The sequence below is a fragment of the Anopheles gambiae genome, chromosome 2 (assembly GCF_943734735.2).
Source record: "Anopheles gambiae chromosome 2, idAnoGambNW_F1_1, whole genome shotgun sequence".
Taxonomy (NCBI): Eukaryota; Metazoa; Arthropoda; class Insecta; order Diptera; family Culicidae; genus Anopheles; species Anopheles gambiae.
The window spans coordinates 89,738,040-89,764,015 of record NC_064601.1 but is presented as its reverse complement, the minus strand read 5'-3'; the positions used below and the strand labels follow the sequence as shown (position 1 = coordinate 89,764,015).

General features: G+C 43.4%; 1 protein-coding gene across 4 annotated transcripts in view; it reads left to right on the top strand.

Annotated features, from left to right (window-relative positions):
• The window catches only part of LOC1276459 (Fc receptor-like protein 5), a 50,773-nt gene extending 30,274 nt beyond the window's left edge, over positions 1 to 20,499 (top strand). For all 4 annotated transcript variants that reach the window (XM_061644469.1, XM_061644467.1, XM_061644468.1 and 1 more), the window contains exons 5-7: positions 79 to 190; positions 3,301 to 3,476; positions 17,162 to 20,499. In XM_061644469.1, the coding sequence (XP_061500453.1) occupies positions 79 to 190; positions 3,301 to 3,476; positions 17,162 to 17,577 (704 nt within the window). In that variant the 3' untranslated portion in view covers positions 17,578 to 20,499. The remainder of the gene's footprint in view (positions 1 to 78; positions 191 to 3,300; positions 3,477 to 17,161) is intronic.
• The last annotated feature ends 5,477 nt before the right edge of the window (positions 20,500 to 25,976 follow it).

Sequence of the window (25,976 nt, the reverse complement as noted above, 5' to 3'; positions counted from 1 at the left end):
AAACCAAAACGAATCTGAATTCATGCTATTTCTTTCTTTCCTTCTCTTCAACACACACACACGCACACGCATACACAGAGGCGGTCGCAGAAATTCTCGAAGCGCCCGATTTGCATATAGACGAAGGATCGACGCTGCGACTGGAATGCAAACTGAAACGTGCCACCGAAAGTCCGCTGTACGTCTTTTGGTAAGTAGACCCGCATGCCCACCGTGCACCCTCTGCCTTCTGTGCCAGTTTCGGTTGATCGGTTATGAAAGATTTATGACGGCAAGCGCGTGGGGCAAAATATCGCTGGTGCAGAAGTGCAGGATAAATATAAAACTGGAAGACTGGAAGGGGACCAAACGGGTGGTGATGAAATGAAATAAATAAATATCCGTCAACGTTGGGTGCCGTTCGGTGGACGAACGGAGATGGAGGCAAGCCGCGAATTTCACGATACCCACCACCAACCAAACACACAAAAGCCGCCACGGTGACTGTGGGGGGAGGGGCGCGGACAATTTGTGTTTGGCGGAGTTGGGACTCCCTTCGGTCACCCTCGTTCGCTATGGGTCGCCGTTTGATGTGGGCAAAAAAGATGAAACGATTCCGAATACGTTGCAGGGGCCCGAGATCAGCATCTCGGCGTGAGGTGAAAGCGCTGGCCCTCGAATCGAAAGGCATGCAGAATGGCGATGGAAAAGCATTTCTTTTTGCTGATGTTTTTTTTTTTTTGTTTGGCATGGCGTGATGGAATGCGTCGTAATCATAAAATGGGGTGCCCTGTTCTTCCACTGCTTTTTTTTTGTCCACTGCACTTTCCTTTTACAACTGGGCAAAAGCCCGGCTCGTGGCGGAGTAGTGGCGAGCTTTGTTGTGGTAGGAAAGCAATTTCTTTCCTTTTCCCTCCGCAATGAGACCAGAGATGGTGGAGATGGTGCTATTGGGCTGCCCCACTTTCGCGGTGCGCGGTGGACTGGTCAGAGTTATTGCAGGCGACATGGAATGCAAACACAAACATCTCTCGATCACGTGCCGGGCCATGGTGCGGATTTGATTCGAGCCAGTGGACAAAGGTATTTGTGAATACCTTTGGATGGGGAAGAGTGTGGTTCACGAGAAGAAGAAAAAAAAAAACATTCCCGGTAGATCAATAGGTTTAATTCTAGAAAATGGTGGTCGTTTTTTGAAGGATACCCGACACGTTTTGGTAGGCTATTGCACGAACGATGAAGCATGCTGTTTGCGCTTTGGTTTGGATGTGATGCGTGATTTTTGTTGCTATGTCTTCAAGGTTTACTTTAAACAATATCAGCTTTGATCAGGATTATGAAGGATTAGTATTTGAGATGAAATGGTTCCAATTGGAAAGACTAACATTGATGCTAAACTTTGAAAACTAACCTGCCTGTTGTGATCTCCAAGGGTCCCATCTTCCAAACTGACAGCAAGCAGTAAATGATGAATCCGTAAGAGGGCGCTGCTATCGTTTCGTAGTGCTCAGCGCGAGGAGAGATATATAAAAACGGTCATGCTTTAAGCTGTTTTCGGAGATTACTATTTGTCAAGATACAGTGGAACGTCGATTAGCCAGGTAGTTCGGGACCGGACGGTTGTCGGTTAATCGATTTCCACGGATAATGGCCCAAACATGTCAAATTCATAATAGAAATAACACTACCCAATTGACCACGAATAACCGGGAATTCGAGCAAATTCCCTTAAACTGGAGCCTTAAACTTCCCTTAAACTGCACCAGTTTAAGGAAATTTAGAAAAAAGTTCTTTAAAATCAACAATGATGTGGATTTTTCGTTACTTTCTTCTTGATTCACTCGGAAATGATGTTTCCTATCGTTATAGTTGCTCATGTACCCATTTTATACTTAAATAATACTCATTTTTTATAGAATAACGTCACACAAAATTAGCTTTTGTTTTTCAGCAAAAACCGTAGCTATAAATGAAAAATGAGCTCGATGCATCGTCCATCGATAGAGAAACGTCTAATTTACGAACACACCAAGTCTTGGCGCTTGCAGCACACTTTATCACACACAAATTTACAATTTCAGGCGTATCGAGTACTAATCGAGCAGAAATGGGAAAACAATTTCGAGCAAATGTCACTTGGGTGGACACTAGACAGCGGCACAACAAATAATTTAGCCAACATGACATTCATGCGCACTTATAAACCGCCCACCGGTTAATCGAGGTTCCACTGTACTAGCAAACTTTTATCTAAGTGTATTGTAGTCAAAGAAGCCATCAGATGAATTGGCATAAAGTTGAAAATAATTTTACTTAAATTAAAATCTTTACTGGTAAATGGTAATGCCTGACATGACCCAAGAATTGACATATTTATGTTCCGTTGAAAGGATTATTAAACTGTGTTTTGTATCCAAATTAAGTCTAAATCGTTTTCAAAGCACACATTACATGCCAATATCAGGATAGAGCTTTGTAAATACAGAGAAAAAAAAACAACTAATTCTACCATACGCGAAAAAGCTCTTGATAGCAAAACCCCCGTTACAGTCACCTGTCACCAGTAGACGCCAGATTTTATGAGCCGTAACCTAAGCAACACTTTATCATTCGCCAGTAATCTGTGGATTAAAGGTTCCTCCCTAATGGAGTAATTTTCCGTATTAAAAAAGGCGTCCCTTTAAAGCTTTTTAACACACACACACAGACACCATGCCAGCAAAAGGTTAAAAGAAGCGGCGTAAAATTGGATACAATCATGTGGGTCTACATTGCTACATTCAGCTCCCTCCAACGGCCGGTTGGCTTGTTTCAAATCGACCGTTGCCACCACACTTTGCAAGACCCCTTTCCACGTTATCAAGCCGGCAGTCTGCCACCAAGAGGTTCAAGGCAACACACTGCCACCGCCTTGTCTACCTGTGCGATGGTGTTTTGTCAGCACCAGCATGTGCGGAGACGATTTATGAACGCGTATCAAATTTCAATCTCTTCCACTTCATTTATTATGCTGAGCGAAGCTGAAAGCAGCTGAAGCAGGTACCGATTGTACCACCAGCAAAACAACACAAATAGGGGGTGGAAAGCAGTGGAAAGGGAAGTACAAATACGCTCGCAGCGTCGACAACACCCGGGACAAGTCCTAAGTCGCCGACGACAACGACGACGACGACGAAGTTTGGTTAAAAGGACACAGCGGGCCCGCCGGTGACATTTTGCTTGCTTTTGCTGTTTGGTGTGGTGGTGATGGTGGTTTTTTTTTTCGCTCTTCTTCCTCTAACCGTACATTCTTTCGTTGTTGTTTCTTTCCCTTCGCCACAGGTACCACGAGGATCGGATGGTGAACTACGATCAGGAGGATGGTGTGTCCGTGTCGAACAACAAGCTCACCTCCAGCATCCTGACGGTGCGGAATGCGACGGCCCGGCACGGTGGCAACTACACCTGTGCTCCCGCGAACGCGCGCCAATCGAGTGTTTACGTGCATGTGCTGAAAGGTAAGTTGGATTATTCTTTTGCCTTCCCCGCCGCTAAGACGGGTTTGCATATGGCATCGATCTTTCACCCACCCGTCCGGTGCCTCCCGTCTGGTGCTCCAGGGCAGTTTCGTGGCAATTGCGGATGGAATGCAACTTGACGAAGAGTTTTGGTGAAGTTTTTTTTCTCCTGCACAGTTCCAACAAGGTGTGTGTGTGTGCTGCAGGTGGGAACAAACACTCCCGCTGTGCTAGACGTGAACCCGCAAATAGCTTCTACAATCCTTCGGTCGATTAGGAAAATAGGAATTCTGCGCTCGCATTTTGTCTGCTTTTTTGGAGCGGGGTGGAGTTAGTTTGCTTGCGGGGAAAGTATTTTGGGGTAACGGAAAATTCATAAATTCCATCGCCAGCACAACGGCGAGCGGACGGATAAGGCATATCTGCACTGTGAGAAGAGTGCAGGACATAATTTTGGGGCATTATTTTACAATTCATGAAGTATATGAACTTTTTGAGCACAGAATGCACAGCTCTTTTACAAAAAGACGTATGAAATGATTCAGTATTCCTGATTTATAGTTCTTAATTACCACAAGTGCTTTGCTTAAGGCTTTCAAAATTAGTATGTTGCAGTTTTATTTAAAACCCTCTTCAAACGATACCGAACTGTTCCACTGTGCAGCCCACTCTTCTCATAGTGGCCGGCGTAGCACCAGGCTTCGTTTCGTACGTTTGAAGCAAACTTCACGTACCCTTAGTAGAAGTGGCCCGTTGTATCGTGCACAAACGCCCGGTTAAGGTAGCTTGCAATTCTTCCCTCAGCGTAGTGTGTACGGTAAGAAAGGGGAAAAAGAAATGAACGGTAGAGAAATTGCCTCGGGACCACTGCAATGCATCATTATCGGACACTTTGTGAAATATGAGCAGTGCAATAACATATGTTCGTTCCTGTGAGGGTCGGAGAACCAGCAGGAAGATTGATGACGTAAAGAGGTGCGGTGTAAGGGGAGGAGCAGGAGAGACGGTAGTACAAGAAAGCAAAAAAAGGGGGGAAAAAGGCCAAGGATCTCGATGGCCGTACGTGGAGGCACTTGCCTTCAAGGGGAAACAAGTCGAAAAAACGGCCTGTGCCGAAAAAAGCTCCACATACCGTTAAACGAACTCACCTCACCAAACTGAGAATGTGAGTGTGTGTGTGAGAGTAACACGCTGGTGTTAGCAAAGGAGTTTGTTTTAGTGTTGTTTTATTTCGTTGTGTGCAGCAATGTTTTGGCACGCTTGGAAGAAGAAAAAACACAACGTTTGGTTTGCATTTGGGATGAAAGTGCACAGTGAATGGTGGAATGGATGGCACGGAGGCAAGGGAAGGAGAAAATAAATATACAATTTTCCCGTTCACATGTGCTGCTGGGGCGTTCTGTCCCGTTTCGGCGTCACGGCAGTATAATGGATTGCATTAAAAATGGTGCGGACGGTGCGGAAGGTTTTTGGGCGAACTGTTCGTCTGCCAAGGATGAGAAGCAGCAGGACCTGGAACTTGGGCCGTGCAGGAGAAATTTAATTTCCTTCCCACTTCCGACGGGCCCGAAAACAGGGGAACAAGAAGCACTCTAAAACGAAAGGGGAAAAGGTTAAGGTACTGTACAGGGTGAGACCGTGAGACAAGGAGTGAACGGAGCAAAAAAGCATCACGGAATCTGGAAAAGCGAGCAAGTTTTGGATTCACTGTGTGTGGAGCTTTTACGCGATTGGGTACCGGCACAGGTTGCTGGGTGGGAACAGTTGTCCTGATGCCAACTTTGCTTGCTCTTTGTGTTTGGTTGATGTTTTTTCTCACCGGTGCCATTCACAACTGTGTGAAACGGACATGTTGGCAGAGAGATTAAAATAATAACAGGTGTTGTGATCGTGCTGGTGCTTTTTTTTTTAAGTTTTGTTTTATGGTTTCGCAATATTTCGATATATTGTTGAGTATAGTACACCATTTTCTTGCAAGAGGGCGCTGCGATCATGGTTCTGTCGATGGAGAACGAACGATCAAGAAGGTTTTTGGTTCTTGAAGACTTGTTTAAGGGTATCGATTTAAAAGACCATTTGAAAGTTGAGTTAAAAATACTACAAGCTATTATAACTTTACTGAAGCTTATGTTCAATTGGAGAAAATTTAGAAAGATCAAGCTAAAATTCCTTCATCCGTTACTAGCGCCATCTATATGATTACTTTAAACAATGGTAGTAGTGTAACTTTAGTAATTTTGCAAACATTTAGAATTCATCTGTTGATCATAAGATGACTTAACGTTCCAGCAAAATAAGCATCAATTGTTCACAGGTTATTTGGTTATTTATATAGGTTATTTTATTAGGTTATTCACCTTCTTCAAGATCTGTTTCGCCATGGATCGCTCTAAAATATAAGATTTCTAAATCTTAATTTTTGTTTTGTTTTTTGTTTTTAAATATATTTCTACAGAAGTAACAGAAAATCACAAATGTAGCATTAGGCCGCAGGGCCACGGGGCTATCTCAAGCTGAGAAAACATTCTCAAGCACTCATTTAAGTTTCTCAATCACTCAAAACTTGTTCTCAGTCGCGAGCTCGTGGCCGTCGTCAATTTTTCTCACTCTGAGAAACTGATAAAGCCACTCAAGCTTTATTTGGAGCATTTAATAGAAAATATGTTTTTGATCGCATTTTTTTTTTTCAATTATAAACATTGAATACATTTTCCAAAGTGATTACCGAAAAACAAATGACACAATTGCTTATATTTCAGTTAACCGATCGCCGCATCATAAACTTTCTCAAAGATTCTCCAAGATTCTCAAACCGATTTTGTGTCGATTGGACAAACGTTGAGAACGTAGGTCTCTCATGAGTGTTTGAGAAAATGAGCGGTGAGAAACCCCATGGCCCCGCAGCCTTAGAAATTCTAGGACCTTTTCGAATTCCTTCTTACATAAAAAATACAATATCAGCGGCTTTTCTACTACGTGCTTTGGCAGCTTTTGATCGTTTCATTCCACCATTGACCAAACGATCGTTGCAAAGGACACAAACATGTTTTCCGAGTCGTTATCGTGCGGTCCATCTCTCTGACACATTTTCCTCCCTATTCTCTCTCGCTCTTTCTTTCCTTCCTTCCTGCTCAATCTCTTTTTGTGGTTGGTTTTATTTGCTTCGGTACGCTTTTGATTTCCATCGATGCAAAGAGCACACAAGCGGCAGATGGAGGCAGAAAACTTTATTTATGAACTGCCCGCTTTAACGCCCATCGGTATCCGTCCCCTGCGTGTTTGTGAACAGCCGTGGTCGTGGTAAACTTACAAAATACTGCTACAAATATAAGGTTCGATTGAGAGGTGTCTTTTTTTTTGGTGTTGCTCTACCGAATGTTGAAATTTATACCGACAGGAACTGAGCTGCTGGAAAATAAAAGCAATGTATTTGTAAAACTTTTCCTTCCCATCATTCGGAATGGAAACACACAGCCCTGCAGGAGAAGAATGTAGGCCTGTCTGTGGACTAGACTGGACGAATGAAGTGCATTTGTGTATGTGTGTGTGTTTGTGTGTGTGTGTGTGTGTGTGTGTGTGTGTGTGTGTTTGTGCTGAGAATGAATTGCCCGATACTTCTCTCGAGCGTGTGGATTCACACCAAACAGCCACGAACGTAATTGGGTTCCTAATGGGAACTGTTCGTGCATTAAACTTTGTTTTCCCTCCGCCACCACCACTACCACTTTGGTCCGAGGTCTCGAGTGTGGGAAAACTGCCAAAAAGAACCAAAAAAAAAAAAAAAAAACAAAAATGACACCCACAAAACTGGGTGCTCGTGCGTGTAAAGCGAAAACGATAACTTTAATATTCACTTCCGCTGTAAATTTGGCATCCGACGAAAAAGGAGACAGGAAAGCGAACGCTGGTAGAAGGGGAAAAAGTTTTTAATACATCTCCAGAGCTGTTAGTCCTTCGCGCCAACGTTTCCCTAAGCTCGTTGCTATAGTGTAGTGGGCATACATTGGAGAGTGGAGCGAGCCGGAGAACAGCACAGCGCAGCACAGATAGAGCCAAAGTTATTTTACACCGTCCATCCTGCTTCGGCGGCAAACGGGGATGCCCTGTTTTCCGGCGCATTACTTCTGGCGGTTTGGTTTGGTTGGGTCTTATTTTATGATTCGTTTGCCATTCGCTCACACAACGGCAACGGTGCAGATAGTCCACAACGGATGGAAAATGCGGAGGGGACCGTTTCCCTTTTATTTTTTTGCTGCAATGATTGGAAACCTTTCGTACACTCGGGGAAAGCCCACGAATGCCTACTGCTGGTAAAAGTTGTGCATCGGGCCATTTTTCTCTTTTTGTTCGTCCGGGCAAGCCCAGGAAATTGTTACACACATACATACACTGCCCCGATGCTGCAACTCTTTCGCTTGCACGCCGTTCGGTGGAACAGGATGTGAGAAAATGAATTTCATTAATGCATTTATGGCGGTGCAATGACGCAGCAGACCGTTTGGACCGAGTGGGTGCAAGCGAGAGCGAGATGGAAATTGCAGGGTGGTGCCGTTGCTTGGGAGTAAACGGCACCCGGGCAGGCTAAACGTGTCGAAACGAGTGGTGCTAGAAATTGAAATAAATGTTTGATATGGCTCGCTCGCTTCGCTAGCGAATACTGCTGCAGCAGAAGTGTTATGCAGTTGTAGAGCATACAAAATCAAATAAATTGCCCTTTTTACGCTTTTTTAAGTTTTTTAAATAGACACTTGGAAGTAAGCTACGAACTTAAATTGGCTGAGATTTAAAAGGTTCAAAATAATTAAACTACATTGTATGATGTATGTGATCTTAAAACTGTTGAATAATGCATTCTTAATATCCTGGGCAAGAAATGTTAAATAAGAAATTGTTCTCATTTTCAACTACATTTACAGCAAGCTAAAAAGCAGCTTCAAGTAGCTTCCCACACACACACACACACTCACACACCACAAGATGAAAAGGGCAGAGAATCCTTACACTCTAAACATGACACGTTTCTTTGACATTTTGTACCACAAGGCACCACAGGATGGGAGGCTGAGGGCAACGTTGTGTACGTGAAAGGCTCACTGTCACACGACCCTGAGCTTGTGCGGGCGATAAGATGGGACATAGTGGCGGCACAGGAAAAAGATGGTCGGCAAAAAATCGCTCCCCTTACACACATCAAAGCAAAAACTATTTTCACACCACCGGTCGCATAAATTGAGCTCAAGGACCATTCTAGCTGCCAATCATCTTACCGATCAGATGACGTGTGCAGCCCCAGTCCGGACGAAGCATAAACCACAACACGAGCCAAGAGATGGAAGTGAAGGAGCACGAGAGAAAGAGAGACAGAGAGAGCAAGAGCCAAAACGAAGCGAGTACGGCGCGATCCGTCCAGTGAGTGATTTAACCTCATTTTAAGAGCGCTGCTTGGGTAGATAGCGGAGCAAAAGCTCGAAAAAGAAGGGAACGGTTAAAGGGGTGAAAACGAATGAACAAGCTGTGAAACGAATTTTGCACCTCATGCCATTGCCGGTGGTGATGTATGGACTCCCGCCCCCCGCGGTCGGTCACACCAACGGATCGATGGGCGAGTGTCATCTTCAGCGTGTGCACTTTATTTTTCCAAAACCCATCAAAAGCGCGGTGTAGTGAAAATGCATTAAGCATTCATTTGCCAGTTGCATACCTTTTTTTTTTTGACGACACAGACAGAAAATTAATCTCTTCCAGCCGAATGCGGTATGGTGAGTGGAATGTTTTTTTTTTACATTTGCTGTTTGCATCGGTGATCCTTTCCATCAGCACAATCGGGAAAGTGTGGTTAAATCGTGGCAGTTTGGTTCGGTATGTTTTATTTTAATAAATTTCGTTTCTGTTCAGTCCTTCGTGTTGGTGTGGTGGGCAGAATGGGGAGGAGAAAAAATGCTGCACGCCCCATTAACTGACCATCGGTTGAGCTGCCGTTGAACCTTTTCAGCTTTATGCATTTATGAATGCGTCACTGAAAAAAGGGGAGCCAGCGCTTGAGATTATAGTTTGACCTTTAGGGTTATTTTTAAAGAGAGAGAGAGTATTACTGCTTTAAGCTTCCATTAGGGACGAGTTGGAGTAGAGATATAGTGGGTTTCAAAAAAGTTTCTTCCATTTTATACAGTTGTCGATTTCTCCATACAATCATATAAATATGCGCAGGTATGTTTTAAATTATTTTCTTTTTGCCTTTTTATTAAGTATATTTTAAGATTTAATATTTTCAACCATTTTTGTTTAATATTAATATTGCAAATTAGTTAATAGCATTTAATATTATTATTAAACTTAATATTCGTTTAAATTAAACACGTAATTGCATACCTTTAGGCGTTTAGCAAAAAACTTTAAAATAGCAACGTTTTTTTTTATTTTCAAGCAGTACAAGCAGCGCATTAGGTCGCTTAGATTTGTTTGATGGAAGGAAATATTCCTTCGTTTCAAATGTAAGAATCATAAGCAGAAAAGTATTATAGTTTAGCTATCCAAATATTACACCGAGTTTGTTACATTAAAAAACCAGCACCACAGTTCCTTTTATTGATCAATCGTTATTCAGATTACATTTACATCTACCAATCCCTTCGATTCAATGATCTTGAGATAGCCAAAGGTTGCACGAATCGGTAGCATATTGTAGCTTGGAGAATAATGAAAAAGAGGTGGGAGAGAAAAAGCTCAAAATCTGCAATGGCAGCAACCGTACGTTTGCGCTTTCAATGTACAACACCCGCAACCCACCAGTATGGATGGTTTGGCCTAGAAAGAAATGAAGCCCGTACGGTTTCCGATATCCGATTTAGTCTTCGCTTTAGGTTTCCTCACATTCCCTCTTCTTCAAAGGGTAAGCAGCAGTTTGTTGCTTTCATTGAAAAGCACGGTTGGTTTTTTTCTTCTCTCCCCGTCTGCCGTTTCAAGCAGTGAAGACAACCCGTTTGCAAAACGGGAGCTGGTGCTGGGTTCGGGGTGAGGAGGGGCAAAACCACCCCTTGAGCGTATGCAATAAATTTTCATTTGCTGAATTATGTAAAATTAAGACCGTACGATACACACCAGTCAACGCTCCGCACCGCAGCCCGCAACACTGGTGGCCTTGGTGGCATAATGCTGCCGGTTGGTTTGGCAGCTTGGAAAGGGGAAGGCGTGTGCGCTGTTCCTCGACCCGGTTTATTTGATGTTTATGATATTTAAGTTAAGTTGGTGCAATTTCCATACCACAGGAAAGCGACTGTCGAGCGGGAAAAAGGCATGAAAGCAGCGTTCCATTCTTTTGCTTGGCTTTTGTTTGGGGGTTTTTCCTTTCACACGAGTTGATTGTGCAGCAGTGAACGATAGTTTTTCTTTTCCAGGGCTGAGGGTTTTTTTACAGCGGGAGGCATGGGTTTGACAGTTCCAGGATTTTGTATGCTTTTTATTGATAGTAAATAAGAGTCTGAATTCTACTGTTACTGCCAAAATCTGCTTTTAAAATGTGTTTATGATTATGATTTTAGTTTTTATTGTGAAAAAGGAAATGGTTAGGATGTTATAACATCATGACAATACGAGCTTGTTTTCACATACTTTATTAAATGTTTTTATCTGGATCTTTAAAACAACTTTAAATTAAACGGTTTTTTTCTATTTAAAACATCATACACATTACGCGTCCGATGGAAAAGTTTTATCAAACAAAACCACAACCTGCATAACAGTAACCGCCATAAATTTAGGCGTTCGTGAGCAACATCTTCTATCCTCTCTAGCATGGCATGCTGCTTTACCTTGGAAGGGATTTCCTGTCCCAGTAACTAACTCTATTCACTCGGTACGCCCAAAAAGGGGGAAAAGTAAAAAGTCACGTCGATGAAACGTGAACGTGCATTGAGGGTAGCATCTCGAGCGCCTTGCACTGACCGACGCAATGAGTGTGTAATCACTCGCGGCCACGTCTCTTGCAAAAACCGTGGCAGAGCGGAACCGTTACGGAATTATCTCGGTTGCCCTTTTCCCTTCGGTTCGTCTGTTGTTCCCAAAACTGTGGGCGGACGTGTCCCGGGACACTATTGTGTAATCGTCCCCGAGCGGACACTGCCGCGGCGTTGGAAAGGATGATTGCTACGTTGCCAAAAGGAATGAGCCAAAAGGGTGGCGCTCATAATTTACCAAAAGTTTAACGTCTTCCAGTTAGGTTTTTTCTTCTCTTCTACTTTTCTGTCAACCAGGCGCGACAGAGGAGAGAAAAAGTTTCCGCTTTACGATTTAATTTGTGCCGAGTGCGGCGTGTAGCTTTGGCGAAGCGGAACCGTTTGTAAACTAGATTAGCCAGTTCATTCGCCAAACGTACGGATAGTGTTGTGTGTATGAACAAACACAGCTCTGTATGTATGTGCATAGTTCGCTATAATTGATTTACTTTCCCCTTCCGGATGATTCCGATGCCGGCAAAAGTTTATTTAATTACTTTTAAACCCGTTCCACTCAGCTCACCATCCACAAGCGGGGCACTCTCGGCGTGTGTTACAAGCATACAGTGTGAATAAAACATTGGAATAAGCATTTTATTCCCTCCACTTTCCTCTGCTCAAGCACGATTGTTGAGCAAAAGCTGCACATGATACGTTGGAGTTTTGGTACAAAAAAGCTGTATCCACCCTGCAGCATTGTAAGCGTGCATATATAGATATTTAGAAATAAAACTTCAACGCATGCTTCCAGCATATTTACACTTCATGAACGCAAGACAGCGAGTCATAGAAAAAAACCCCTCCACTCACACATAGTATCAAAGTTTCAACCAATGTGGCGATAACAAAAATAAGAAATGGTAGAAAACATATTCTCTCCCTTTTTCCTTTCGCTACGTGCCTGTAAACTGCTGATGGATTGAACGATACGCAGCACCATTCGGTTTTTGGGGCGCGCATTTTTTTTGTACCTCTCTTGGCTTTCGCATCGCTTTTCCATTCCATTCCATTACGTGTGTGAAGAAGCTGGTGAACTGTAAATTTTGCTGCTGTAGAGCTACCGGGTTTTTTCTTCTTCCCCGCACAAGGATAATGTGCTGCAGTCGGAGAAAAAGTTAAAAAAAAACCAGATTTTTGCCATAAAAAAGAAACATGTATATAAATTTTCTTTATAAAAGTTTGTTCTTTTTTGCTGCAAAACTTGTTTGGGCTCTGGAAGGTGTAGCGTTTTTTCACCTTTTAAGCGTTGATTTATTTTGGTACGTCATGTGAAAAACTGCCCATGCAAGACGCTTCGAGTGGAAAGTGGAAGCGAACGAACTTTGTGCGCTGTAACGGTGTAACTGTTTGTGTTGTATCTGTAAAAAAAAGCTTTAGCAGCTATTTTTGACATTTGTTCAATTATTTTAGTGTAAAAGTCTGAGTGGAAATGGAAAAGAAATTGTTTATAAAATTGGGTAAGAGTGCCTGTTTCCTGCTGTTAGTCATGCTACAGCAGGTCTGCACTAATAAGCAGCTTTTTGCATACATTTTGGCGAATTAGTACCATAATTTTAACGGTTGCAAACAAAACGCCTGAATGTATGCAAACATTGGTACATAAAAGCTTCATCAATGAAACAACACTTCTCACCTGCAATGTAAAGCTTGTGAAAATAGTACAAAAGTACTTATAAATTGCATTTCGTCAGCGTAATACACCTTTAATGCGATTCCATTCAACTCGTAGCGTTTTTCTAACCCATAACCTTTCCGCACCATTGCAAAACTTGTTACCGTTTACATGCGAGGAAAGTTTCCATCCTTTTTTGCCCGGGGTCCGAACATTATCTTACCTTTTCGGTGGCAACCTAACTCAACGCACCAAAGCTCCCACCACCCCCACCGAGCCCACGCCAACGCGGAAGCCAACGGATGAGGTAAACGTGTTAAAGCGAAAGGTTTAAACCATTCCACAACCGTACACGCACCGCTGTGCCGGGCGGCGGTTAACCTTTTATGCAAATTTTTGCACCTTTCTCCCGTTGAATCGCATTAGCTGGCGAGGGGTTTAAGAAAGAACTGGAACACATAAACTTTCGTCCCTCGCATTGGAATCGGGCGGTGGAAAGGTAAGCTTGCCTTAACTTTGCTTGCCGTTCTTGTGCTTATCATTCCGGCAAAGTTATGCTCATGCTGCGTGAGTGCCCGCGAATGCCCGCAGGAAACCCACATCAAAGGGGGCACTATTGCCGGTGGTAAGGATTTTTTTTGTTTTGCAAACCGTGTGCCAACGTCTGTGTATATCTGCTCGCAGTAGCTTACTCTCTAAGGAAGGATATGTTTTTCGCCATCGTTTCGAACCGTGCATCCCCTTTGTGTGCCACAAATAAACATTGGTTATGAAACCGAGACTACACTTACGGCAGTCACGTGAGTCACCTTTCGGAGGGAAAGGTGAGAAGAAAAAAAACAGCCAAAAAGTTTGTTCCCTGTATGTGTGCGTGTTTGTGTTGAAAAAAGGTGTCACAAGACGTTGACATGTTTACTACACGCACCTTCGGGGACGCTTACACCTTAAAATTCAATCAATTTTCCCAAGCGCCACCTCCTTTTTGCCCTGTTTTGACACATTCACACTCAACCACCTTTGACACCGTTAGCCGTCTCGGGGGAGCTTTGGAACGGTTGATTGCTTGAATCATATCTTTACACATGATTGGCTCGAAGCGGAAAGAATGGAAGAGTTTATGTGTGCCGAAGTCGCCAAACTCCGTTAAACAAAGAAAGGTGTACACGTTATGGTCAAGCTTTTCCCGCCCAGCGCATCGTAGCGTCTGAGCTAAGAAGCGTCGGGGGGGGGGGGGGGGGGGGAAAACGCAACCTCCCCCGAAAGCCAATGAAATCAATCTTCATCAAAGTCGCTCGCCAGCCGGATACATTTTCACACCTCTTTGGTCACTTGGTTGGCGACGTGTCATGGTTTGTACTTTGTTTGAAGCTCCCCCAACCTTCTTTGTTTTTGCTTTGCAGCTACACTATTCGGGAGCGTCGAGCTTAAAAAATAATAACAAAACACTCCCCACACGCGTTGATTTAAAATTGATGAATGTTTTGAGCTTCTTTTTCTCTCTTTTCCAACCACCTCGTTCCGGTACCGCAACACCGCTGCCATTGACAGACGAACATAATGCGCCGTGACCTTCCGCGGCCTCTGTGTTTAACGTGATTTAACGCCCGTCCCAGGCGATTGGCTTTGGGATGATGAATGATGAAAAAGGGTTGATGGATTTGTTGACCGTATAAAGAGAGGTTAAGGGTTGGGAGGGGGTTGCATCGGGGATGGTGACGTTTCGAACAGGGAGACATATCTTTTCTGATGTATTTTATCTTTAAGTTTTCATTTATTTAATAAGTGATTCATTTTTGTCATAAAAAGCTGTCTAGGCGGATGATAAACTAAATTTTGTGCAGACTTGTATGCTAAAAATCTTGTACGATTAAAAATCTGAAATGACCAGTTTGATGGTACTAAATGCGCAAAATTCAATATGATTTGGTTTGATGTTTAACAACAAATGTTAAATTTACGCATGAATACACATCATTCATGTCTCTTACAAATAGTTAAGTATGTGCCTTGTTTGCCAAATGGCCCATTGGTCTATTCAACTGGTGGTTCGGCTTCTACAAAGCCGGACAGAATCGATTCCCAATCAGAGCCCCTTCCTCGTAGCAATGTCTTAAGACACGGAAACCTGTAAAGGCTCGGTCATAAACTGGAGGCGGGTGCCTGAGGTTTAACACCTAACAGAAGAAGTTTAGTTTCCTGGATTTAGGTCAAGCTTCTTCTTCTTCTTCTTCTTCTTTTGACTCAACAATCGTTGTCGGACAAGGCCTACCTGTAACACTTGTGGGCTTGGCTTTCAGTGACTTATTTATTTACCAACATATGTGTGTTGCACTCTTGAGGCTGTGACAAATTCAGTACTTAAAACCTATCCTACACCAAAATCCTAAATTATTCCCCTAACATCTCCCTTGATCCATTGTCGCCAAAATTGAAGATTGAGATAATTTTTTTCTTTAAATGCGTTGGTCGTTAAATTAAAATCAAAGTGATGGGACCATGTATTGAATTGCCTTGTCATAGCTAGTAATACCTCATTGTGTCCATATAAGGTACGCCTGTTCTCGCCGACAAGAAAGTTACGAGAGCGAAGAGGTCTCGATGGCGCGTAGATATTGATCTTCGCTAGTAAATTAGAGATTTCTAATTCGCTTTTTTAATATTTTTGCTACAAATACACATTGATTAACCTTAAGACGGTGTTCGAGCGTCTGTAGCCCATGCAGAAGGCAACGCGAGCGATAATTTGTCATGGTTATAAGTCCTCCGAATTGGTCGCATTTTAAAGCAAGTCTTCTAACTTCCATTGTATTGCCTCCATTGTATTGCCTCTATTCTGTTAATCATCGTATTGCGATTTCGTAACTTATGAATTACCGCGACTTATGGATTACCTCCCATAGCAGGATAGTAAGTCCTACGTATGGCGGAGCGGTCTATTTGGGGATTGAACCCATGACGGGCATGTTGTTAAGTCGTACAAGTTGACGACTGTACTACGAGACCGGCTTATGATGTCAGGCTTACAATGTGGGTAAAATTAACCTAACAAAATTGACCTATGACACATCATAAAACGTGTTATATTTTTGCTTTAGGAAAAGAGTCAAAGACAAACACCCAATCTTCAAAAATTTCAAGCGTTAACCATGAAAATTCCATGTAAATAATATTTTAAACCTACCCACCTACAAGCCAGTTTCCCCCAAAAAGCATCGAGCCCGCATGGCATGGCATTTAAATCAAGCAGCTCTTGTTTACTGCAACTGTCTGTCATCGTTCGCTTCCGTGTGCTCGCTTCCAGGTGCTCGCTGCAGCGCATCACCGCAAGCAAACAAAACAAAACCAAAGCGAATGAAAATCCACACTAGATTAAACGGAGCGGAAAAATCCCGCGTGCTTGCTTGCAGCCAACGTTTCAATCCTGTGAAGCGATCGGAAATAAAATAAAAAACCTGAATGCCTATTTCGGGTGGATAGGATTGTATTCCCACTTTCCCACAATTGTGTGGTTTTCATCAACGAAAGCGAGAGAGAGAGAGAAACAGATTTCCAATCGCTCTGATGTGCCATTCCGTCAGTTCGCTTCCTTTGCCATTTCCATGATGGCAATAAATCACGCACGGCCCTCCTGGACCCTGGGGCTCAATGTCACTGTCAAATTGTTTGACAATTTCTACAAAACCATCATCATCATTGTTGTGTACGAGCACGACCTGACCGGGACGTTTCATATGACTGGCACTGCCCTTACTGCTGCTGCTGCTGCTGCTGCTGCTAGTTGAGTGAGCACTCTCCATCAAACATCAGACGTTGTGTGTTGCTGCTGTTGGTGTCGTTTGCCTTGCTTGCGGTGTAGCGTCAAACTATTTCAAGTGCCTTGCCTGCCTCCCTGCCAGTAACCACGACCACTGACTCTAGTGGGTACTAGAATCGTAATCTATCTGCATTGTTGTCCGTAAACTGGATCGCCGGTTCCGCTGCTGCATTGGACTGCCGGACTCAAAAATCTCTCTGTTTGTTGTGTGTACGTTTTAACCCGCGTCACTAATCGGTTTTTCGGACGTTCTCTCTCTTCCTGCCAGGTGAAAAGCCAGCCGCAATGCAACATCCCAACAAAAACCCGACAGCAACATCCGGTGCGCGGGCGCTCCCCTCGCTGACCGCATATCGGTGCGGTTGGCTCCGGCCGGTTCGCTCCTGGTGTCCCCTGCTCGCGGTTAGCCTGCTGCCCGCCACCGTCAGTCTCGTGACGACGATGCTGCTGACGATGGTGGGCCGATTAGCGGGGGGCACGGGCCCGTGGCCGGGTGCAGCCAGACCCGCACCCAAACCATCCGACGACGACGGCCGCCGGCCATCCGAGCCTTACCTTCCCGTCGCATCCCGGCGCCGGCAGTGCCACCGCACCGCGCTGCTCACGCTCTGTATACTAACCGCACTTCTGCTCTCCGTTCAGACTATCTTCAGCAAAAGTATTAAACTGTTCGATGTAGTTTAAAAGCAAACCGCTCCCCGATTCCCGTCTCGTCGACAATTTGGGACGTTCCAGCCTCCCCGGGTGTGGTGAGTGTGCAAAAGCGAACGCCCCAACGTCGGGGGAAAAACACACATACGTATAAATATTTTGTACAGGTTTTCTAGCATTAAAATGTTTAGGGTTAATCTTTACGGGCAATTGAGAGGACAAGTTGTGTGTGTGTGTGTGTGTTGGTTGTTTGGCCAAACAGAACAGGAAGTACAACACAGCTGAACGCACAGAGAGAGAGAGAGAGAGAGAGAGAGAGAGAGAGAGAGAGAGAGAGAGGAGGGGGCAAGATACCATGTGGCGCTGGGTACAAAATGGGGACAGTTGTACAGGAATTGTTTTCAAAGCAAATAAGACCCACAGTCGGGACAGCTCGACCGGACCGGACAGCCGTACCTTGGGTGGACTTCGACTAGGGTTGCAGTTGCAGTTCGTATGCAATGGTTCTTAAGCTTAAATTGTTATCTTTTGGATTTCGGTATGTTCTGGGGTTGCAGTGTTCGTGTTGTATCTGCACCGGTGACCCTGCCCATTCGGTTTACGCAGTGGTTTTAAGTAAGCAATCTTCCGGTCACTGCAACGCCTGCACAAGCACAAGGATCGTCTCCGGGCAGATTCTCTGCATAAAATCAATTCACACTTCCCTCAGAGCGCACCGTAACCGGTTGGATCATTAGTTAGACAAATACCCGATACCGATTTCCGATTCCAAATCAATCACTACTGAGGGCAGTGATTGTTCTCCCTTCTTGCTGCAGATAATCCAGCCACAATCGCAACGCACCGGCGATTGTGGTGATGGCGAAGGGATTGGGATGTAACAGAACTTGTCGAACTTTTTGCCCACAGACGCAAACGCCCTCGTGAGAGCAATCCAAGACTCAAGCAGCACAGATTTAAGGGGGTGCAAAACTTCACCATCATCATGATCATCATCATCATCATTGCCGTCTCCGACTGCTGGTGGATAAAAGTATTTACGATGAAATATTGATTAAACAAACGAAATTTCGTTCCATTTCACGTCCGGGAAGGACGAAGGGGGGAGATCGGAGGACCCTTCCAATCACTTCGGTGGGTTGAAGAGATTTCATTTTACATCTCGTACCGGTTAACCACAAACGTACCGAGATGTTGAGGAGTTTTCTGTGTGTGTGTGTGTGCATCTGTGTGCGCTGCTTTTTATCCCCTTTTCGCTTTTCGCTGCTGTACTGGAGAGTTGTTGAGCAGCATTTGAAGGAAGAGATGAAGAACTTTCCCCGTAGCAAAACTTGTGGCAGATTGTGGAATGTTTTTTCTTCCTCGTCTGATGTTTGTAATCCGATCCGAGTTTCGATTCCAACCGTCTCTACTGTTACGGACAGGCTCAAGGAGCTGTTGCGATGGAATCATTAAGCAGCAGTTGGTGAAATTGGTGGAAAAGAATGTGATTTTTCCCCCCCTTTCAAGATGATGATGGTGAGCATGGTGATTTCCCATCGCTTCACTCAATTGTGAGGGAACGTTTTTTGCTTGAATTGTGTTCTCATAAAACATATATTCCATTTGAAATGCAATGAGCTGTGCTTCTTTTGTTCAAAAGCAGGGTGTAATCTTTTGCTGAATTTCCATTTCTAAAAGATGGCGCCCGCCTGCACAACCTTCCCATCCGTGCGATGGATGACTAATGGGAGAAAAGCCGTAAACCACGAAAGGATTAAAAGGAGGTTCGAAGAAATAAAAGGAAAGCAATATAAAACTTTCACGAAAGCTTCTCTTCTATCGCTCCTCTAACCAGGGATGAATCGCGCGAGTATTTGATGATCATGCACTGGATATTCTTTTCCTACCACCACACTCATTGCTACCTGTTGGCACTATAATGAGCCAGCGTTGAGGACGTTTGCAACTAATCATGAATAAAGTACATTTATCTGCGCCAACCCTCCCAGGCCCCGGCCCAATTGCCGGCAATCGGAAGCTCATCGGGATCCGGTTCCATGCAATTGAAGAAGCAACACAAAAGGAGGCAAAAGTTACGCTTCTCCAGCTCCAACGTTCCAACGTGAGCTGAGCTTTTCATTTCCCGCGTTGCGGCTCGAGGAGGGAGTTTTTGCACTGCACCACCCCGGGCGCTGAATCATTGATGGTATTTGCATAAGCGATTAAAAATGCAAATTATAGTTATTTTATCTCGAACTATCGTGGCCGCTGCTTAACCACGGGCCACGGGGCCGCGAATGAAGTGGCAAATCTCGAGTCGAGATCAGCCGGTGGATTCACGGTTCGGTGCATTGCAATTGCATACTCTGCCGGAGCACTTTATCTGGCACGTGCACGAACTTGAGCGGACACAGGTGCTGTGCGCTGAAGGTTAGAGCGAAAGGAAGAGGGAGAGAGAGACACACGGTGAAAACTTTCTAATCCTAATGAGGGTTTCGGCATCGGATGGAAAGTGCTGCTGGTGCCATAATGGTAGTGTCACATTGAGTTGCCGCCAGTGATTAGCTTACTTTAATCGCCAACGGTCCTGGTTTCATGCTCCACATAATAGCAGAAAAGCTGTGTTGCATTCTAATTTGGGGAGGAAAACAAAGTCAATGCTTCATATAGATCACGCTCATACCGCTTAGCTTCAGTTTTCGTTTGAACTGCTATTTATTTCAAGTTTGATTTAAACTTTTTTGTACTTTAATACGTCTACGAGCAATGATTGCACGGTATTTGCATACCTTTAGGCGCCACCGTAAAGCATACAAGTGAAAAGCGCCTGGTAGTATGCAACTTGTTAAACTTTACTGGTTTTAGTGAAATTAATAATTGATTTAGGCGAAAGAACTCCGCCAAAGCCTCTATAAACTATTCAAACAAAATTAATAATTGATTTCATTCCAATTAGAAGCATTCTTCATTAAAAGTTTACATTAAAGTTTATCAATTTCATTCTTTTCGTTGTTTTATGTTCTTTTTGTAGATAGGTAATTTATGTTGTCTAATTCTTAATTTTCCTGTTTTCTTATTCTTATTCATCTCTTACACTGATTAACCAATCATTCCTTTCCACATCAACACATACTCAAGTCTGCTGTGAAAACAACAAATATTTTTCTGTGTGATGAACATTTCATTTCAACACACTGGCTGTGCCTTTGGGCCACGAGATGTGAGTATGCAAGTTCCACAAGAACAACACAACACTCTCCTTACACACATACACACACACATACTTATCAGCTGAAGTTACATTTCCCTCGATGAGACCACAAGATTGGATATCGATCAGATCGGTTGCTCTTGCACAACCCGACTCAACGCAAACCACGGCGACTACACGCGATGGTGTACAGCCACGATACAGCGAAACACATTTTCCACCCGATCGGATCGTGCTAGCTGTTGTGCTGTTCTGATCGATTGTGCATCTATTTTTCATCAGCCAATTCCCCATTCCCAGCAGTTATCCTGAATCGAGGGTTTTTTTTGGTGCATCCATGTGAGCAGCATGTGTAAGGAGATTTCCCTTAAGAAGAATGTAAAATTTTTGCTCCAACTATGTGGACCAGCGAGGAGCAAAAAAAAAAGAAAAGAAGTAGAAGTTTGTGAGGACCTCACATGGTGCAGAATGAACGATGATGGTACGCCATCGATGCCAACACCGATCGAAAACAAATCGAATGACAATCCTATTTTCTTTTCGAGCGTTGCAAAATATTATCGTAACGTTCCCGGCTGGTGGCCCGGCTCAGGTGCAGTCGCGTGTAGGGAAATACTCTCTCACACACACACACACACACACACACACACACACACACACACACACACACACACACACACACACACACACACACACACACACACACACACCAGCGAATGGGACAATGGGAACTGTAAGCTTATTGTGGGTGTCGGTTGATTGTAGCCAATTGTGCCACGTTATAGCGTGGCCGGCGAAATAAAACACGGCAACTTCCCCACAAAACAGGGGGGAAACTATTTCAATCAACAACGTTCGGTTGCAGCTGCAGCCGTTGATACCGTTGAGCCTGCTCCCGTTCATCCAGTGGACAGAGTGGGGTGCCATTTTGCTGCGGCGTTGCAAATGTTTGTTTGCGGAATGTGTGATAAAATAACAAACTTCTGAACCTGAAAACGTTTTATTTTTGTTTGTTAAAAAAATCTCGAATAAAACACATTCAGCAAAAGTTAGGAACCTCATACTGAACGAAGGACACCAACGGTACGGTGGACTGTAACAGTGGGTATATCTCACTCTACAAAAAAAAAAAAAACAAAAAACAAAAGCGTCCATTAACAGAGATCGATTGTTACCTTCCCCATTTCAAAACAAAACCAAAAGCCGACAATGAAACCAACAGCTGAACCAGAAGCAAAGAACAACAAAAAAACCCCTGAAACAAAGGTTTTTTTTTATCAAACCGCTCGTCTCGTACCCGAGGGGCCCCCATTCTCGCCCAGCTAAATGGACAACAGGCTGGCACATAGTGTAATAAAATTAAACTAGCCAAGCATGTGTGAATACTAAACCAAGCTAGGGGTGGCGTTATTTCAAACTAGCGCCACACCATCACAACAGTCCGCGTGGCCATTTTGTGAAGAGCAAAAAAAAAAGACCACACACACACACACACAGAAACAATGGAAGAACCAGCCGGACTGAAAAGCGTGATACATCGCGACATAAACGCGCTGGCTGTGGTGCACGCTGTTTGCACCGCCAGATAGGCTGGTCGTTAGTTTTAATTGTGCAAAACAGGCGAGAAAATGTGTCGTTTGCTAGCTAGCTGTGGTGCTAGGTTGATTAAAGTGACCGTCGGGGAAAATGGGGAATGAGGTGTGGGGCAAGAAAAAAAAATCCGACCGGCACAATCGGCGCCACAATGAAGCACGGTAAATAGCAAGCAAAATAAACATGTTACAGAAAAAAACCGTGCACACACAGAGAAAAAGAAAATTTAATTTAGTGCGTAAAGAGAGGAGAACAAAACGGAACTCTAAGACACACAAAGAAGAGCCGTGAATTATAGATTAACGAAAATAGTAGTAAAACAAAAGCAACAAAAAAGGAGTAAAAAACACAAATCACAATACCCACAAACAATCGCCATAAGCTCAAAACACACAAACCCAAACAGTTTCGATATAACTCCACAAACAAAGCGAAACAGATAATAAAGAGAAAAAACACAGTTGAAATAAAATAACAATAAAACACAAAACCAAGACAAAACATGTGAAATGAGTGAACAATTGCATTATAGGAAAAAAAAATACAAAAAAACCCAAAAAAGAGATAATGAACAAAGCTAAGTCGTTTGTCGTGGGACAAACAAACAAATATGTCGTGTTTGACGTGTGCATGTTGTGCTGGTGCTGAAAGTGAATCAAAATAAATAAGTAAATACAACACAAAAAAAAAGAAAGCAAACTGAAGCAAAAAGAAACTCCTGAAGCAAAAGCGATAATTCAATTGAAGGAAGCTTTTGTTCGTGTGCCCGTTCGTGCAAAGGATATTGAGCAGAGGAAGAAGAATAAGAGCACACAAACAACAAACACAACAAACAAAAAAAGCACGAAGAAACACGAACGGCGAGGAAAACAGGCAGAGGGAAAACACTGAAATATACGACGCCGGAAACAATTACGGAGCGAAGGCGATTAAAAATAACTGTTAAAAAGGCTAATTATTTCCATTGAATTACACACCTACTTCCGGTGGTCCGCACGCTCCACCCGGTGGCGGTGGCCGGCGGAGGAGAGCATTGCGGTCAATTGCGGCCCGAGGGGTTTGAATGAGTGTGTTAGTGTGTATGTGTGAACAAAAGGACGAATGTATGTGTGTGTGTGTGTGTTTGTTAGTGAAAAGAATGCCGCAATAGGAAATGAAGCTCTTCCTATCAAATCACTGTAAAGTGGGAATTGGGAAGGGAAATGAGATAAACACGTATAAGGGGGGGGGGGGGGGGGGATGGGTAAGGTGGTTTTTACCGTCGTTTTGCGCCCCGGCTCGGTTACCGGTTAGCGCGCACAGGGTGTAATAAAAAGTTTTTAATTGTAAGAAGAAGAAAAAAACAGCAACACAAACAATGGAGAAGAACATACAGAATACACACACACATACAGCCACACATTGCACACTGTAGGTAGATTTTAGCGTTTCGGAATCGGAAAGTTCGTTCTGCGTTTGGCGTGACGCGTTCGTGTGTGTGTGTGTGTGTTTGTGTGTGTACACACAACCCAATACAATGATAGCAGTGAACAGCAAAAGAGTCAAACCAAAAACATAGCAACACTTGCGAGGAGATCGGATCGCTTGTTTGTTTCGGAGAAAAACCACACCTAAGCCCCTAAGCAAAGGTGCAAAGAGGTGTAGAAAAAAAAGAAGAAGAGGAGGTGGTAGAACAAATTTTAATGCTAGAATGAACTTTTACCTTCTGGTCTGGGTTTCTTCGCCTCGTGCCCCGGTTTACGTGTGAATGAAATTTCCGCCGCTTTGGGTATAACAAGTGGTACTTTCGCCTAGCCCAGGGGGTTGTTTTGGCCACACACACATACACCCACACACACACCCACAGCAAAAACAAAAAAAAAACGGTGGCATTGTAATGTTGATTACCTGTGAGTGGGTGTTTTTACTTTCAATTGCCGGTTTTTGGTGGACGGGCATTCATCCTTAATTACACAATGTGCGCAACAAATGAATGGAAAGCGTGCTGATGATTCCTTTCCCTCAAGCCCCCACGCGATCGAGTGGGATTTCCCACTTTTTTCTGTCTGTGGGTTAAAAGGGGTAGCTCTTTTTTGAAAACGCAAAGCAGCTACAGCTGGCGATGTATATTTTTAAACCACTTAAATGCCCCCCCCCCCCCCCCCTGAAACTAGGATAGTGTCCACACACACACACACACACACACACACACACACACACACACACACACACACACACACACACACAAACGAGTGCACCGAAGCCCCCGGAAAAAGGCCATACAAATCGATACAAAAAAAAAAATTGTGTGTGGGATGGTTTTAAAAACAAAATAATAAGTGCTAACACGATATGGTAGGGCGTGGGGTCGTCTTTACGCGAGTACGCTCACTATGGGACACAGTGGGCCCCAGTTTGTAAAATAGGTTGAATTTAAAAAACAATTTCCGAACATACCGAGCCGAAGGAGAAACAAACACAAAAAAAGGAAGGAGAAACGAAAACGGTGGGCCTAATTGGTGACTTGTGTCCCCTTCCGAGGGGAGGAAGAATAGGGCGTGGAGAAGGGGTTAAAGAAACACATACACACAAAAACACACACGCACACACAAGGAAATGGTTATAATTAAAGTGATGAGGTATCTGAAATAATAAATATTATTGATAAAAAAGTGACAAATCGGGGTTGTTGATGGTTGATGTTGTTTTAGGAATGAAAGAATACAGATGTCAATGTCAATTTTTAGACTCTTTTACTGAGGTAAGTTAATGAGCTAGGTAAATATAAAGTGTAAAGCATATTCTATCATCTATTTATCATACCAATAAGCGTTTGTTTAACATTGTCCAAAAGGCGTTTTATTCTTTTATAGGGGAAGGTAGGTAAAGACGGACACGTTAAGGAAAATGGAAGTAAAAATGAAAGGGATGTATAAATGCTATGATCATGAAAATGGGCATACATTATCTTACACTCATGTTTTATCAGAAAATGTGTTGAAACTGTTGTGTTTCTATCGATTTTTATGGGTTTTTTTTTGTGCAGTTTTGAAATGTTCGGGTAAGACGGACACTTGATATGGGAAAGATGGACACCATAAAGGGTAAGATGGACACGTATAGAAAACGTTGGGAATTTAAGAAGTTTATAGTATTTTAACATATCCGGTTTGCTTTCCACGTCATGGTACGTACATAAACCAATTTTAGACCAATTGCAACGGCGTTTCATTCATTCATTAAATTAAGAATTGTAAGCGCCGCTTGTAACACCTTGAATAATACAGAATCTAAAGCATTATTGAAATATCGCGCACAGACAGCTGACGTTGCTCCAGCTTACAGAACAGCTATCTAGAACTTCCCGTTAGGAAATTACTCCGCGAAAAGTCCACGACCCCAGTAGTTTTTGATGTAATTGTTAATAATTAACGCAATTTTTTGCACCATGTCGAAATTCCACTTTTTGATATTTGTAATCTCATAGAATCTATCATCTATTCCTGAACGATGTCATATTAATGCCTCATCTTTTTTTGCTTACAGTTGTTCAAATCGTGACAAGAAATTGGATTTCGTAAAGCGCCTCGTCAGCGTCGAACGAGTAATAACATATCAAATATCTGCTATTTTGACTGGTGTGCCGTTTCTCGCATAGTTCCAAGTG